General features: G+C 41.7%; 2 protein-coding genes across 2 annotated transcripts; one reads left to right on the plus strand and one right to left on the minus strand.

Annotated features, from left to right (window-relative positions):
• The first annotated feature begins 5113 nt into the window (after positions 1-5113).
• cav4a (caveolin 4a) lies at positions 5114-6854 on the plus strand. The gene is made up of 3 exons (XM_086200780.1): positions 5114-5350; positions 5510-5697; positions 6704-6854. Exons 1-3 carry the CDS (start codon positions 5129-5131, stop codon positions 6852-6854), a joined length of 561 nt encoding a protein of 186 aa, XP_086056906.1. The 5' UTR covers positions 5114-5128.
• Positions 6855-8899: 2045 nt separating this feature from the next.
• On the minus strand, positions 8900-14485 carry oxtrb (oxytocin receptor b). The gene is made up of 2 exons (XM_086200781.1): positions 13332-14485; positions 8900-10232 (listed from the first exon to the last, which is right to left on the minus strand). The coding sequence occupies exons 1-2, from the start codon at positions 14254-14256 to the stop codon at positions 9949-9951; spliced, it is 1209 nt and encodes a 402-aa protein (XP_086056907.1). The 5' UTR covers positions 14257-14485; the 3' UTR covers positions 8900-9948.
• Positions 14486-15836: the final 1351 nt, after the last annotated feature.

Below are 15836 nucleotides of genomic sequence, written 5' to 3' on the forward strand. Positions count from 1 at the left end.
TTCCATCCATCCATTTCTACCGCTTATCCTGTTAAGGGTCATGGGGGGGCTGGAGCCTATCCCAGCATCCTTCAGGTGAGCGGCAGGTTCACCCTGGACAGGTCACCAGTCCATCACAGGGCCAACGCATAGAGACAGACAACCATTCACACTCACAGTCACACCTACGGTCAATTTAGAGTATCAATCAGCCTCGTCCCCTCTTGATGTCTTTGGACTGTGGGAGGAAGCTGGAGAACAAGAGAGAACCCACGCAGGTACAGGGAGAACATGGAGACTCACACAGAAAGATCCCGTGCTGGAGCCGGGGCTCAAACTCAGAACCTTCTTGCTGTGAGGTGACAGTGCTGACCACTGCACCACCATGCAGCCCGGTTTTATATTTCCATGTGTAAATATGATTTAATGCTTGATTGGAGGGCCATTTCACAGAAACCCTACAGTTCAAACATTATATGTATCATTGTTTTCAGCACAATCATAAAGAAATAAAAAATATCCTGAGGTAAAATTCTGAACCAGTCCTCTCAAGAGGGGTTGGACTCTCTTCCACTCTGGCATTGCCGGCAGTGAGAGGTGACGGGCAGGGCGGCAATACTTGTTGCCCCTCGGCTTAATGCCTGTACGTTGGAGTTTAACCCGGTGGATGACAGGGTAGCCTCCCTCTGCCTTGGGGTGGGGGGGACGGGTACTGATTGTTGTTTGTGCTATGTGACAAATAGCAGGCCAGTGTACCTCCCTTTTTGGATTCCGTGGAGGGAGTACTGGAGAATGCCCCCTGTGCACTTGGCACCAGGACCCCCTAGGCCGACGATCTACTTCATGGTCACGTCATTGGAGTTGTGGTCAAGTGTCTTGGACATTCGGGTGAAGAGAGGGGCAGAGCTGTCAACTGATCACCACCTGGTGGTCAGTTGGCTCCGACAGTGGGGAAGGACGCTGGCCAGACCTGGCAGGGCCAAACGCATTGTGAGGGTCTATTGAGAACAACTGGTGAAGTTTCCCATCAAAAGGAGTTTCAACGCCCATCTCCGGGAGAGTTTCAACCATATTGCGAGGTAGGCAGCAGACACTGAGTCAGAGTAGGCCACGGAACATGGTAGGCCATGTTCCGTGCCTCCATTGTCGAGGTGGCCAATTGGAGCTGTGGCTTTAAGGTGGTTGGTGCTGGACAAAGAAGCCGGGGAAAAGGAAGTCTGGGTCTCTCTGCCCCCACAATCCCGACCCCGGATAAGTGGAAGAAAATCGATGGATGGATGGATAAAAATAAGAGTGGGGGACATCACAAAGACTGTTTTCATATACAGGTTCAATGCTGCAGAAGTGTTTTTATAGTTGTGAGTTCAGAAAAAAATACAGTTTGTATTTTGCATATAAGACAGAATGTTAGCAAGGATCCAAAATACATCAAAATACAGATGACATTTTGGAAAATCTATACAAGATTATGCACATTAGAATTAACTTTGGCAGCTTCTGTATATTTAAATGCGTCCTTGTTTCATCATATTTGACTAACCACCTTGTTTTATTTAGCCACGTTCTGCATGTTCTATCTTAGACAAAGGAAACATAAGTATTTTAGTGTAGTTTAAGTTATTTTTTTTCTGTCAGACCTGAATGCAAATCTAATTGACATGAGGTTGAATATCTGAGAAAAGTCAACCCTCTTGCAAACTGTTGGTCACTTCTGTCTTTGCATGAAGAGAGAAACTCATCAGGTGGGAAGTAAACACACAGCACCTTTAAATTCATTCTAAAATACAAGGACAAGCTAGCCTCGCCTCCTCTGAGCTCCAGCGATAAAACCCTCCTCTTCTGTGGTGAGTAGGCTCGCGTTTGATCCGCGCTGAATGAGTTTTGCCAGTGAGATAGCCAGCCCATGTGATTGTCTTGTTTTAATGACTGGGGTGAGAGGTTCTTCACTTCAATTAGCAACTTAGAAGACTGATGTGGCTCAAATATTCATGACACTGATGAAACAGTCTGCCAGCCCTTTGAACTCATTTTTCATCATCTCTACTATTCATATCGTTTATTCGCACAGAATACCATGTTTAAATGATGGAAAATGAAGAGTCCCTTTCACCTTGTTTGCCCCACAAAGTCAAATAACACACACAGTTTCCTATTTTTTTCCTCCACAAGCGGTTTTAGAGTTGAATGAGGTCATTCCACACTGCATGGAAGTATCAGGTTTTAATTTGTGATATCTGTGTTTTTCTGGTCCCCTCTTTTTTCTTTTTTTTTCCTTTTTTGCACGAATAGGATGACAAACGTCCCCAAGATCGTGTTGTTTTTCAATCTGGCTAAAATGTGATGAACCCTAACAGGGATTTTAGTTAAAGGAATCAAAGTCAGTTGCACAAAACAAACAAACAAACAAAGAAAACCCCTGAAGTGACACATTTGGGCTCCTCAAAAAGAAATCAACATTCATTTTAATCAAGTGAAAATTTTTGTGGCTCAGCCCAGCACATGATTCTTCTTCCTCTTCTCAGTTCTCTTGGTGGATGTTAATTGTGGAGGTTGGTGACTGTGCTGTGCGCTAGACATGACAAATAATCAGTCTGACCTATTGAGATGGAAACAGCTGGACTGACAGGTGCTGAGCAGGAACACTGTCACAGCGCCACATAAGCTGCTGCTGTTGGGAGCGCTGATATAGAATTTAAAACACATATGCCCTCCATTCATGGATATGAATATGGTTAAGATCTAATCCAGCGATGTGTTTCTTTTTACTATGAACAAACTTGCAAACACGCGCTTATGTACATGTACCTACAAGCAATATCTAATAATCTCGGACAATATCTGCATCATTAGTGATAAAATTTTATACTATTGACAAATGGGCTTTAATCCGTATACAGTACACAGTAAATGACAACTGTCCACCTCCTGTAGTTGTACTGCATTGTACAGTCAATACCAGAGGGTCATTCAGGAAATCACCAGTCACATATGGTTCAATGAGCTTCACAGGCTCTCACTGACGGTGTCCGCTGACCTCACCTATGAAGCTGCAAACACAAACAAACCCATCTGGTGAGCTGGTAGTCCATTAGCATACCACCATCTCCTGCACCAACACAGGAAACTTGTCATCTTTACTCTGCGTTCTCTCTCTCTCTCTCTCTCTCTCTCTCTCTCTCTCTCTCTCTCTCTCTCTCTCTCTCTCTCTCTCACATCATCCAGCAGGTAGCAATGACCATAACCATGGAGACGGCTCACTGACTAACAGCTGTTTCATATGTACTCGGTAGTAGTTAAATTACATGAGTTCTTGTGCTTTTTTTGCTTTTGAACTTAAAACAGAATATGAATTAGGACCATAAGAAAACAATGTTTATACATTTCTTACATCATTTTATCACATTATCAAACTGCTACCGGCTGTACTGGCTCATCTGAATATGACAACCGCAGCAGCATGAGATAAAGGTGTGATACGTAGCTGAGAGGAGTCTGATAACTCAGTTCATAGCTGACCTATTAAAAGCAGCAAAGGGCGACTTGTTAATGGGTCCAAAGCTTGACGGAAAAGGTTCTTCTTAAAAGCATGTTGCGAAACTTTCTCCCCTGGAGAGACTGTAGAGACACGAGAATGCACTTCTTATAGTGCCCGAGCCTGAGCCCGCAGAGATAACATGCAGTGTATCTCCTGATGCTGCATCCTAGTGGTTACATGATGAAGTGGACAGAACATCACCCAGTTCCTCACAGCTGAGCTGGATGCCTGTAGTAAATCATCCTCAATGTAACTCTAACATAAAAAATTGTTAAATTAGATCAGATTTAAGGACAAATCAATGTCCAGATAGTGGCAGGTTTAACGGTTACCTGACATGGGATCAAAGACATTTTTTTTAGCATTCAGATGTTAACGTGACTTTGTAGCTTTAATTTTACTAAGAGTGGTTGCTTTTAAAGATCTTATTTGCTCCTACATTGTAACATCAACAAATCGTGTTTAATTCTTCACCCTAATGAGATTCAGTGCGTTGCTGAGCCCTTAGCTGCTACCCAGAGCTGTGTCTAACGAGGAGCTTGCACCCCCTTAAAGCAACTAAAACAATAAACCGATGCTAATATCAGGAGATATTTCTGCTGATATCATCGGAGGTAATTTACCACTCACAAGGATGGTTTCCTTCTCCAGAATAAATACTTTTACTTTTGATAAGTTGAAATTTAAGAAGATGTCATATTGATTTACTGAGGTCAAGAGTTTGTGAACCAGGGAACGTGCATCTGATAAGATAAGAACAACTGTGTATCTTCTATAAACAGACACGAACCTATCCATCCATCCATGGTATAGATAGAAAGAAAGGTAGATATCCCTTCCTGTTTGTCATTGAAATATTCAACCACGTCCATGATAGATGGTTGGATGGGTGACAGAGTAGCTGGGCAAATGTGTGGATACTCAGGTACTGTATATCACAGTCACTATCCACTTGTAGCATTTCACAGCCAAACAAACCTGTCTAGCAAGTGTGAAGACTAATCCTCCATCTGTTACACCGCCTAACTGGTGAGGTTGCATGTTTCATTTTGCTCCATTTTCACTGAACTTTTGCAAGGATGCTAGATCATGCATTTATTGCTGGACTAAAACCTAATTAATTCTAATTCTAATTATATATTTGCATATTTATTTGTCAACTAACAATGACTAATACAAGCTGGGTGTTGAATGGCCGCAATGCCTCTGTAGACCAGCAGGAAGCAGCAGACCACCATTTGTAAGCCTTTGACTTGGGTTAAGCTCCAACCACAGGACATACCATATATGCACGTTATTGCATAATTTATAACACCAGTAAGGCACTTGCACATTTGCAACTAAACATTCTGAATTATTGTTGTTCTGGATCTATCTCATCTTGTCTGTGTAGTCATTTCCCCGGCTGGAGTATTTTTATCCTCCTATCCTCCGCCAGGAGGAAAATGATCTTCACTTGAAAGCCCATCCGCAGATGCCACCCGGGGCACTGTAACGTTCCCAAAATATCATGGCTACACCCAGCCAGCTGAGGGGTCTGCCCGGTGGCCTCAGTCTGGATCTGTGTGGGGACTCTTCTTAACTCTGGATCAGGCTTTTCCTTCACATGTTTAGATGGACACCATGCTGAGAGGGGACAAATTAGATGAAGTGGAAATTGACTTGGAGGAATCCAGTGAGGAGTTTGATAATGGAGAGGAGCCAGAGACGCTGTGGAGGGCCCCTCCTCCTTTGGATGAAGAGGAAAACATTCACACGTCTACTTTAGTGGAAATCAGTGATACCAAGCCACTGCTCAATGTTAGAGACCCCCGAGGTATCAATGACTGCCTCAAGGTACTGCAACTTTGTTTTTTGAAGTATTTGCCACATGCAGTAAAAGCACTGTGTATACGAGCAACCCCGCATGGCTGATCGTACTGCCATTCAAGCCCAGCTGACTTGTGTCATATTGCTTCACCTCACTTTATCAACATCATGTTTCCTCGTCTCCAGGTGACGTTCGAGGATGTGCTCGCTGAGCCGGTATCGGTACGCAGCGGTGACAGAGTGTGGATTTGGAGCCATGCACTCTTTGAGGTGTCCAGGGTTTGGATCTACAGGATAGTCTCAGTGCTTCTGGCCATTCCCATGTCCATCATCTCCGGGGTCCTCTTTGCCATCCTCAGCTGCATCCACATCTGGTACGGATCAATTCTGCAGCATCTCTCCACAGATAATGTATATAACAACTTACTTGAATAACACACAACAATACAGATAGTATGGATTCATTTTGATCAGCTTTTGAAACATGGATTTATGAAATTTCTCTCCTCACACCAATAAAATGAAGGCCGAGTGGGTTTCTGGTCAACTGAAACTCAAGCCTTAAATATGAATCATATGGTAAGTGATTAAGCTGTAGTGACTGCACTCACCATCAACAGTGATGTGTCCTGACCAATCCTCAGAGGAGTCAGTTGGGCTGGATTTCTTCAGTAGACTGTGATGAAATCAGATATCAGGATTGTAATATTCCCTGTCGTGAGCAGTGTGCAAAATTCACTTCAGGGCCATTGCGCTATTCTCCTAGAGAAGCGCCCCCCCCCCCCCCCCCCCAAGAGATGAAACACAACTCTACAGAATTATCTGTGCTGCTGTAATACTATTAAAGGTTCAAAGTTCATTTTACTCAGCATGAAGAGCTAGACATGACTCGGCCTGGGAAAGGAGTTGGATAATTTCCTCTGCTGCTCTGGAGGGAGCGTTCCAAACTTTGGAAAAACAATCCTGATATCATCAGAACTCAGCAAGTTTAGTTTTCAGTTTAGTTCTTGCATTACAAAGTTCAGGTTTAAAGATGTGGCCGTTTACCATTATGTTTGTAGTGCATTACAGAAGTGTTTATTAAAAGAAACTCGTTAAAACAAATCATATATTTTATGTGGTGCTGTGGAAAAAGAAGAATTGTGAAACACATAGAAGGGACCAAGAAGGCCTGGCAACCACAGGTGGTGGGAGGATGTTAGGAAAGAATCAATGCTCAGAAATAACTGAGAGGAGTGACTCACATCCTGATTAATATCAACACTAAGAACTTATGATTACATGTTTTTACATGAAATGTTAAAATGGAGCGCTGCTGTGAGAGAATGAAATATACAGAGAGGGTAATGTGGAAGTCTGTGTCGGGTTCTCCCTCCACAGGATGGTCGGTCCGTGCATCCAGTGCATCTTCATCGGCACCCGCTGGCTACAGAACCTGTGGAACGTGGTTCTGGATGTCGTTGTGCGTCCCTTCCTCATGAGCGCCGGGAGATGCTGCGGAGGCTTCAGCATTCACTTGGCCGAAGAATGAAATTCACAAAGCCGCACTGGGATTGTTTATTATGTGTGCGGTTTAGTGGACTGAGCCAAAGCGGACGTTGATATTTGGTTGAAAAACGTAATGATAATGCTGGTAATAATGTGTTTACCACAGCGAAGACAGCTTTGGTCAAAGTCCAACAGCGTCTGCTAGCTCCATCTAAGCATTATACAAGGCTTGTGATACATTCAATCATTTGTGCTTTGGACACAACTACAAAAAAAAAAAGATGATGTAATTTTTCACATTTCTATCACTTTGGGGAATTATTTTTTGAAAGCAAAGGCATGGGAGTTCTTTGAAGGAAATGAGAATGATTAGAGTGACCATTTTTTGCTGACCATGCAGCAGATTTTCCCAAGGAAGCTTTCTTTTTTAAAAAATTCAAATAAATTTAGCAAGATTTGTTATGCAAACGAAATGTTGTATAACATATCTACCATGACGTTGGCTTTGTATATTTTTTTCACTCTAAATTACAGTTTTGATTTATATGCATGTGGGATAAAAATGCCTAAGCCTACGGAGGTTTAACTGCAATCGTACACAAGACTGATTCGTTGAGTGTCACAATATTTGGTTCAATTAGAAAGAGAAAATTAATTTAAAATTTCTTTGCTTTTGACTGACAAACACAAGAGAGGCGCTAGTGGGGCGTCCCACCGACAATTGGGAAGAATGTACAAATTAGAAGAAAAAAGCATCAAGGAAGTGCAGTGTCTGTGACTCTTTTTCAACTTTAAACTCATGTGATAAATTTTTATTATATTCTATGTCCTTGAGTTCAGAGCTGCATCTGAAAAAATGAAAAAATCATTATGCTCGATATACGACTTTGTAGGATATCCAATGTAGTTACTATCATATATCCATTCATGCATTATTTTTGTATTTTGACAATAAAAGCCATTGAATAACTCATATTTATTTGCAAACTTTCACACAATACTGCTTTCCCATCACCTTTATGTTCATGAAGACGTGATAAATGAAGACATTTAATGAAGCTTCTGTATCTACTCAAACATACACACTGTGCAGAATGTACGCATGTTCAGACAGGATCTGGTCGCCTGCTAAGATAGAATCATTAGCATCTATTGTACAGCATGGCAGAATGGTATCTTCTTGGGGAAGTGGGAATTGTAACATGAGCCTCTGGATGAGTGTCAGTAATGGGAGTGTATGTGCGCGCGCGCGCGCGTGTGTGTGCCTTGTATGTTGCGTCAGTAGTATTTTTAACAGGTGGCATTCATGGGTCTGAATGGTACTGGGTGAGTTTCCACTCCCTGGCCCACAAAGATGGTGGAAACACCCGCTCTCTCAGCTTGGGATCGTGGCCTCCATGCTCTGGGCCTCCCAGTCATAGTCATTGTGGAAGGGCTTTCAGAGAAATACTTATTTTGTCTGACGCAGGGCCATCAGGACTAATTAGGGGTTCAGTATCTTGCTCAAGGGTACATCGACACGGTTGTCAGGGGAAGTGAGGTTTGAACCAACAACCCTTTGGTTGCTACACGGCCACTCTACTTCCATGCCACCCTCTCTCCCGCTCTCCCTCCCTCTCTCCCTCCCTCTCTCTCTCATACATATATGATATACATATATGAAGCGAGAGAGAGAGAATGCGAGAGCGTGTGAATGGGACTTCACCGTTCACTTGCTACTTCCAGATGGCGCTGTTCATTTGGTTCATTTGATAGCATCATCAGTTGCCATTTTGCCTCTGACGTCATAGCGATGGAGACCAAGCAGGAACACTTCAACATGCATGAATAATCAGTGTGGCCACTAGGGGAAGCCACATGACTTTTACAAGCGTTAAACACTCCAAACCCTGCTCCTGGTCACACAGTGGCAATAACAAGACTGTGTAATGCATGCGATAGAAAAGATAATGAGACACACAAGAAGCAGTGAAACCTATTTATATATTATATTGTAACAATAGCAATAATTACAATAAAACACAGGACTGAAAAGACTGCAAACGGCCTCGATGAACTTCAATTGTTATTTTCTTGTTGTATCCTATCCACATCTGTAATTAACCAAACACTGACATCACAATCATCTTAATACCCTCAGAAAAGTCTTTCATTGACACTTAACCTCAAATAATCATAATAATCATAATCATAATGACACAGCAATAGTAAAGAATTTGCGTGCACATAATACTCCTTTATAAAGGATCAAGATCAAGAATGAATACTCCGAATATCTAGATTTTACTGATAATCTCTCTCTCGCTCTTTTCTGGTGCTGCTGCCACCCAGCGCGTGCTCTCGGAGAATAGTTGGGTCTCTTAAAATGAATTTAAAAATTGTCACTCTAGACCTACTCCACTGATCTAATCAGATAACTTTCATTTTGTGCAGTATCGCGTTTCTCATGAAAAATCTGTTTGTAATCTTAATTTAAATATGTGATAATTAAATGTGGTCACCAGGTTTCACAACCAGCGGTCAACCAGTTATCAGTATTTAAACATGATGCTGGAAAGCTGGGACAGCTTCACTACACTTTCTGTACTCCAAGTGTGTTTTCCAGCCTCTTATTTTCTGTTTGGCAGTTGCTCATGAATGAATAATAATAATGGAACCATTTAAGTTTTCAGCACTTTGCTCCTTTTAGCCATTTAAAACCCCAAAAGATGGAACATGGGACCCAGTATTACAGCATGATTATCCCTCAGTAAAGCAAACCGACCACTTTTTGATGCAATGAGGACATTAACTGATATCTACTTTGTAACTCTACTTGAAGATCCAAGACTGAGTGAAATGGACATAGGAAACCTCTTGAAAATACCTGTGGCAGCATGAATGGAAAGAAAATCTTGTGATGCTGAAGTCCACAATATGTGAAATATATGTAAAAGCAAGGCGTGTTTCTAAACCACAGCTGGAAAAGATGCCACACTTCACATCCAATTTCATTCACATGTTGTACAAAAAGATGTTTGTTCTGTTTCCTGTTACCACATGGATGCAGCACTGTCTGGACAGGATGTTTACATAATTACATTTCCTGTTTAGATCAATTAAAATGTGAAAACAAACATGATGCAAAACCGAGCTGTTCAGTGCGCAGGTCCTCCTGTGCTGGATGTGTGCGAGAGGCTCCGCTGGCTGCCGGTGTTTTTGATGACGTACGTGGCGGAGCTGCTCTTGTGTCTGCACTGTGTATCACAGTTGCAGGAGGAGGAGGCGGAGGAGGAGGAGGCGGAGGTCAGGCACTCTCTACAGCAGCAGAAGAAGCACTGCATCAGGTCGTGGAACAAATGTCCGGCAAAGAAAAGGTAGATCCAGGGGTTGCAGCAGCTGTTGAGACTGGCCAGCAGCATGGTGATGATGAAAGCCATGTCTAGAAGGAGACACAGTGGTCAAACATGTACAAATTTTTGGTTATTTATTATTACATTGTAAACCAAATGGCTGGATAACAATTTTGAATGGATTTTCTTCATCCTACAGTAACTGTCTATGTTGCTAAAACATGAGATAGCTTTGTGAGTCCCCACTTTTGTCACACAAAAACACATTAATAGAGTATTAACCAACAAATAGCCCCCAACATACATCACTCAGCTGCTGTACCGCTCCTAGGTTTTAGCGGCATATCTCTCAGTCGCCTCTGTAAAAACGCTGGCGCATGAAAACCCGGGAAAAGAAATGATGAAAAAACCTTCTTACTGCGGTCAATGAGAAAGTTTCTATCTTCCTACTTGCCAGACGCTCTAACCTAAAGGTCTCAATAAGGAGTTTGAGAGTAAGAACTTTCCGATAAATCTTGTTGGAGCTCAACATTCCCTCAGAAAAAAAGAAGTGAATTTAATCCAACAGCTGTGTTTTTCTAGATTATTTGAACCTGGTAATGATTTCAACACAGTCTAGTGGACATTGATCTTCCATCTTTGCTAATTTAATACAAAATGTACATGAGCTGTTCAGTGGACCTGTTTTGTATTTTTTATGTACCAGTCTGAGGGCTTCAGATGATGATTATATCACAACAGCAATTTATACTTATATGTAATGGAGACATAACGATGTATGTGCAATGTGTCTTAACTCCACCAATTCCATGTATCAGTTACTTTCATTGCAGGAAAGGACGGAAGTACGCTGTATCTAAATATAAATATAAATTTCTGACCGGATGAAATCCAATTCAAATCAAAATGTGTTAATTATACTTTTGTGGCTTGGATTGAGAGTGCAGGCAACTCTGTTTTAAATCCTAATTTTTAATACACCAATTCAGATGAAAAGAATGACAACAGACAGTATTAATAAACAGATACTAACCAAGCTTTTGTGTTACTTTGCTTACTCAGATGCAGATGGAAGATTGAGACACATTAAAACTATTTGGTCTCCCGTATGATTCCCACTCACTCTATGGATCAGGTCCTGCAGCTGCAGTGCTGATGTTGATTTAAAGAGAAATAACTGAACCAATGTGCTGAACCATCAACAACGTTTGGGTTTATAGAAAGAAGAAAATGTCTGGTAGGTTGATAGAAGCCACACAAATGGGATTTAATGCTGTTTTGACACATTTTCAGAACAAATATGATAAATGTCTAAAATTAAGAGACTGTCCAGGGTGGAAAAATATCTCCCCGCCTTCCTCTTCGTTCGTTCAATTGATTAAATTTCCAGTCGTTAGAGACGGGGCACATTGGAGAAACACGCCACTCGAACAGTGGAAAGTGGAAAAACTTCAACTTTTTTTCAAACCACTAATGAGGTGAGAAAGATTTAATGTGTGTTGTCTTCTTGTCTCGTCAAGTCAAAACGCTGACCTGTTCTGTTCATGGTCACGGCCTTTTGCTTTTTGTGATAGGTGAGCTGTCAACCAAATGGCCTGTCGAAGTGATGAGACATGTTCAACATTTCAGTGACACAAAGAGCTTTCAGATGACTTGGGGGTTGGGGGTGGGGGGGGGGGGCAGGTGGATGTAGGTCTTCATAAAGGGAAATACCACACACACGCACACACAAACACACACACACACACACACACACACACACACACACACACAAAAACAGTTTGGACCTGGCACAGCTCACTTTGACTTACTCACCACTTTCCTATGTTACCAGAAATTAAAAGGAAAACACGGCTCTGGCTTTCATTCCTGTCACGTAATGATAGACGATCATCGGGAGATTTACAATGGAAAAGAATCGTTGAGATGTGATGTGATGATATTAGTTATCAGATTAATAACACACATCATATCAACAATTGTTTTGAGGATAAAAAGCTACGAAAAACATTGCATTAGTAAACAAATCCGATTCCATCCAGCGAGGATCCACAATCTGACGACAGGACGGAAGTTCAGGCCTCCCTCAAGGTTGCACACGTTGTCAATAGAAATCACTGTATTTCTTCATTATTGTGCAGAACTCAGGAATAAACAGCACTTAAAGCTATGATTGCTTGTTTCAATCTATTCATGTTTATGGTAATTCTGCAACTGTTAGGTTAAAAACGAAATTGTTATATAAAGGTAATTGAAAATGTCCCGATTTAGGTTTTTTCAGAAAGTTGGAACAATAACAGTTCTCAGTTTTTATTTTCTCAGTAATGAAAAGCACTTGTGCTTACTTTATGAACTCCAAAATATGAATAGAATAATTAAATTCAGACACTGACTTTATGATGAGCAATATTAATTGACCATCAAAATCTTAGGGACCCTCATATTGAAATGTTGCTGAGAAAATCACTGATACATATTTTAAAATTTATATATGTTTAAATGTGGAGGACACAACATGAAAAAGGTCGTGTCATCTGGTCTTTTAAACAATATTTTCCTGATCCGCAAAGTCTCTGAATGAATAATCATGCAAATTTACAGGGAAACATAATTCTAAAGGTTATGAAACACACCTACTTCTGTTCCCTTTGCTAGGTGGCTGCTAAGGTATGTTAGGCAAATCTGAACAAAGTAGGCAGTGAAATGGAAATTATGTTAATTCCTAAAGGGAAAAGAGAGGGAGGGAAGCTCTTTGATGTCCTGCTTCATTTACTCGAACCAGAGGAGTTTCTCTGAACTGATAACCAATCTAAATGATACTCCCATTCATCTGTGTATTCTCCCGGGAGAGCTGGTAAACACTGGGTCGCCTGGGAGGATTTTCTTACGCTTTCCCCACAGAATTATTATTATTATTTTTTTATATGTGTGAAGCAGTTTTGATATACAACAATATCTTTCTGTTTTTTTTATTCACAGATTTATTGGCTATAAATTAACCAATATAAATCTTGGACAAGGAGGATGTTCTATTTATTAAACTTGGCACACTTTGAGAGGGGGGATGATATCTTCACAAAAGTTGTTATGAAAAAGGACTTTCAACTTGGTTATTGCGATGAAAGTACAAGAAATAAACAGAATTCTAAATGTACTGATTACTTAAAACAAAATGTTTGTGTCTTTACCTTCTCTTGGCGCAGCTGGATCCCATGCAGACCACATCTGGACAAAGAAGAAGGGAGTCCAGCACACAATATAGGCAACGACCACCACAAATGTCATTTTAACTGTGCGGATTTTTGCTTTAGAAATGAGTCTCACGCTGCTCACACGTGAGAGGTGATGAGCACCTTTGGAGGCCCTCGGAGTGAGAGCCAGGAGGTGCTCCCTTTTGGTTTTTAAATTGAAGTTCTGCCATATTTTAAAACATATCAAGCCGTAGCAGACACACAAAATTGCCACGGGCAAAATGTAAATGCTGAGACTCATCCATGTGATGTATGCTTTGGCCCCCCATGGCTGCACAAAGTCCCCCCAGCAGTCTAACACGCCGTTACCGACATCCCTAAGAGAGAATATGTACATCTGAGGAGTGCTGAAGATGAGACTGAGCAACCAAGAGGCCATCACGCAGAAGCGATCCTTCCTCTTCTGCACGGATCGGAGCGGCTGGCAGATTGCTAAGCACCTGTCGATGGACATCAGGACGAGCATGTATGTAGACGCGAACATACCCACCACCTGCACGTACTTGACCAGCCTGCACAACAAATCTGAGCCATAGAAGCGAAATGTGATATCCCAAATGAGTTGCGGTAATACTTGAAAGATGGCAACGACCAGATCTGCGATGCTCAGGTGTTTCATGAAATAATACATCCGAGACTTTCTGTGTTTGGTGGAGTGGATAGTCCACAGGACGCACGTGTTGCCGGCGAGAGCGAGCAGCAGCACCAAGACCAAGACTGTCACTTCCACTTTAGCCACGTCTTCATTACGTTTCAAAGGATTCACAGTATTGTTCCCAAAATGACTCTCATTCACACGACTTGAGTCGCCCCATGTCACATTCTTCGCCCAACTCTCCTGCTCGCGTAAAAAATCCTCCATCGTGCGTAAAAGCGCCGCTTTGGCGCAGCCAGCGATCACATCACAGAGCCAGAGACAGCACTGGTATCCACTAGTGAGCTGAGTTCCCCTCAGCTTAAGTCCCAGAACTTTCCGTCTGGAGAGGAACAGAATGTGATACTTTTATATTGAAACTCCACTGCTCCCAGAGTTCAGGTACACGGCCACATCAAGCTCACCCTGTCAGTTGTTGGGGGAACGAAGAGTCCAGCAATCCTCATCTCTTGCTGGCAGTGTGATGTCTGTCTGCTGGGAGCTTTATCCTCCCTGTGTCAACAACCCCTCCCCTCTACTTGTTTTCCTCTGAAGGAAACTGGAGGGTTGGATGAATTGATGCAGGCAATGTGATTATTTCTTGCTTTCTTTCTTTTGAATTCTTTCTTACATGGTTCCTTCTAGCATCAAGGGGTGCATGGGAGATTAAATGTGCCAGCGTAGAAGTCCTTTCATACATTCCACTATTTATTTGTGTGCAAACAGAAAACACCAAAAATATACATTCCAAGCTCGTTACAAAGTCCAACCATCAACTACTGTAAATGAATGCACCTTGAGGGTGAGCTCAGTGAAACGACAAAATGAACCGTGTGCTCCACTTTTGTCAGCTGTGGTTCTTTTGGAAGATTCAAATATTGTATGCAGAAATAAAAGGTTAAAATTTCGGCTCTCTTCACTTGTTTATACAGTGTTGAACAGCTGCGAGTGCTTTTACTCAGTTTAATTCCTAACATTTTTTCCACCGCAAATACAAAAATTCCCTGCATTCAGCAGCAATACAAACAAGTTTATAGAATTCCAGTCTTTGAGTGTCAAAGAGTTCGATCTCTCTGCCGAATTCTTGTTTCACCCAGCAGGAACAGTTACCATCACCGTAGCAACCTCTGACTGCAGTTGAAGCTTCTCAGCTGATTCAGAGCAGCTGATCAGACTGCTTCTCCCATGGCTGTAGTTTATTTTCATCAAACACTTAAATGGTATTGTTATTGTTATTGTTGGAACACATTGTTTCATCATGTATCACTGTAAGTGATGAGAAGTTGTCTTGCCGCTCACGTTCGTCTCAATGACGGGACGAGTCGACGAGATGAAGAACACTCAATTAAAGATGTGTTAATCAGGAAATGGTTCATGATGTAATCATGTCCATACAATTATTAAACATGTTCTGTCTCTTGTGTCTGGCAGGCAATTTTCATATATTTCTCGGTACGTTACGGAAGGTCACACAGAGGCTGGTGCTCACTGAAAGAACGTCTAGTTCCAACTTTTGTTGAAGAACATATATCGTACAGACCATTCTTTTTAGAAATTCGATTGCATCTTCTTCTTCCTTTTTTTTTTTTTTTTTTTTTTACTGTACTAAGCATTAGCAGCTGGGCATCGCCCCAAGCACCAGCTCGATGTGCTGTTGTGGTACATGTTGACGTCAGCAGCTAATTTGCAAAATGCTTCAACAGTCTGGTCATTATCAAACTATGACATGTTATATAACCCGCGGAGAGGAAGGTTGCATTTATGACACCAACAAAAACATAAAAATACGATTTTAAAAGATGTTAAAT

The sequence above is a fragment of the Aulostomus chinensis genome, chromosome 3, assembly GCF_037954235.1.
Source record: "Aulostomus chinensis isolate RoL2024-O1b breed Wild chromosome 3, RoL_Achi_v1.0, whole genome shotgun sequence".
NCBI lineage: Eukaryota > Metazoa > Chordata > Actinopteri > Syngnathiformes > Aulostomidae > Aulostomus > Aulostomus chinensis.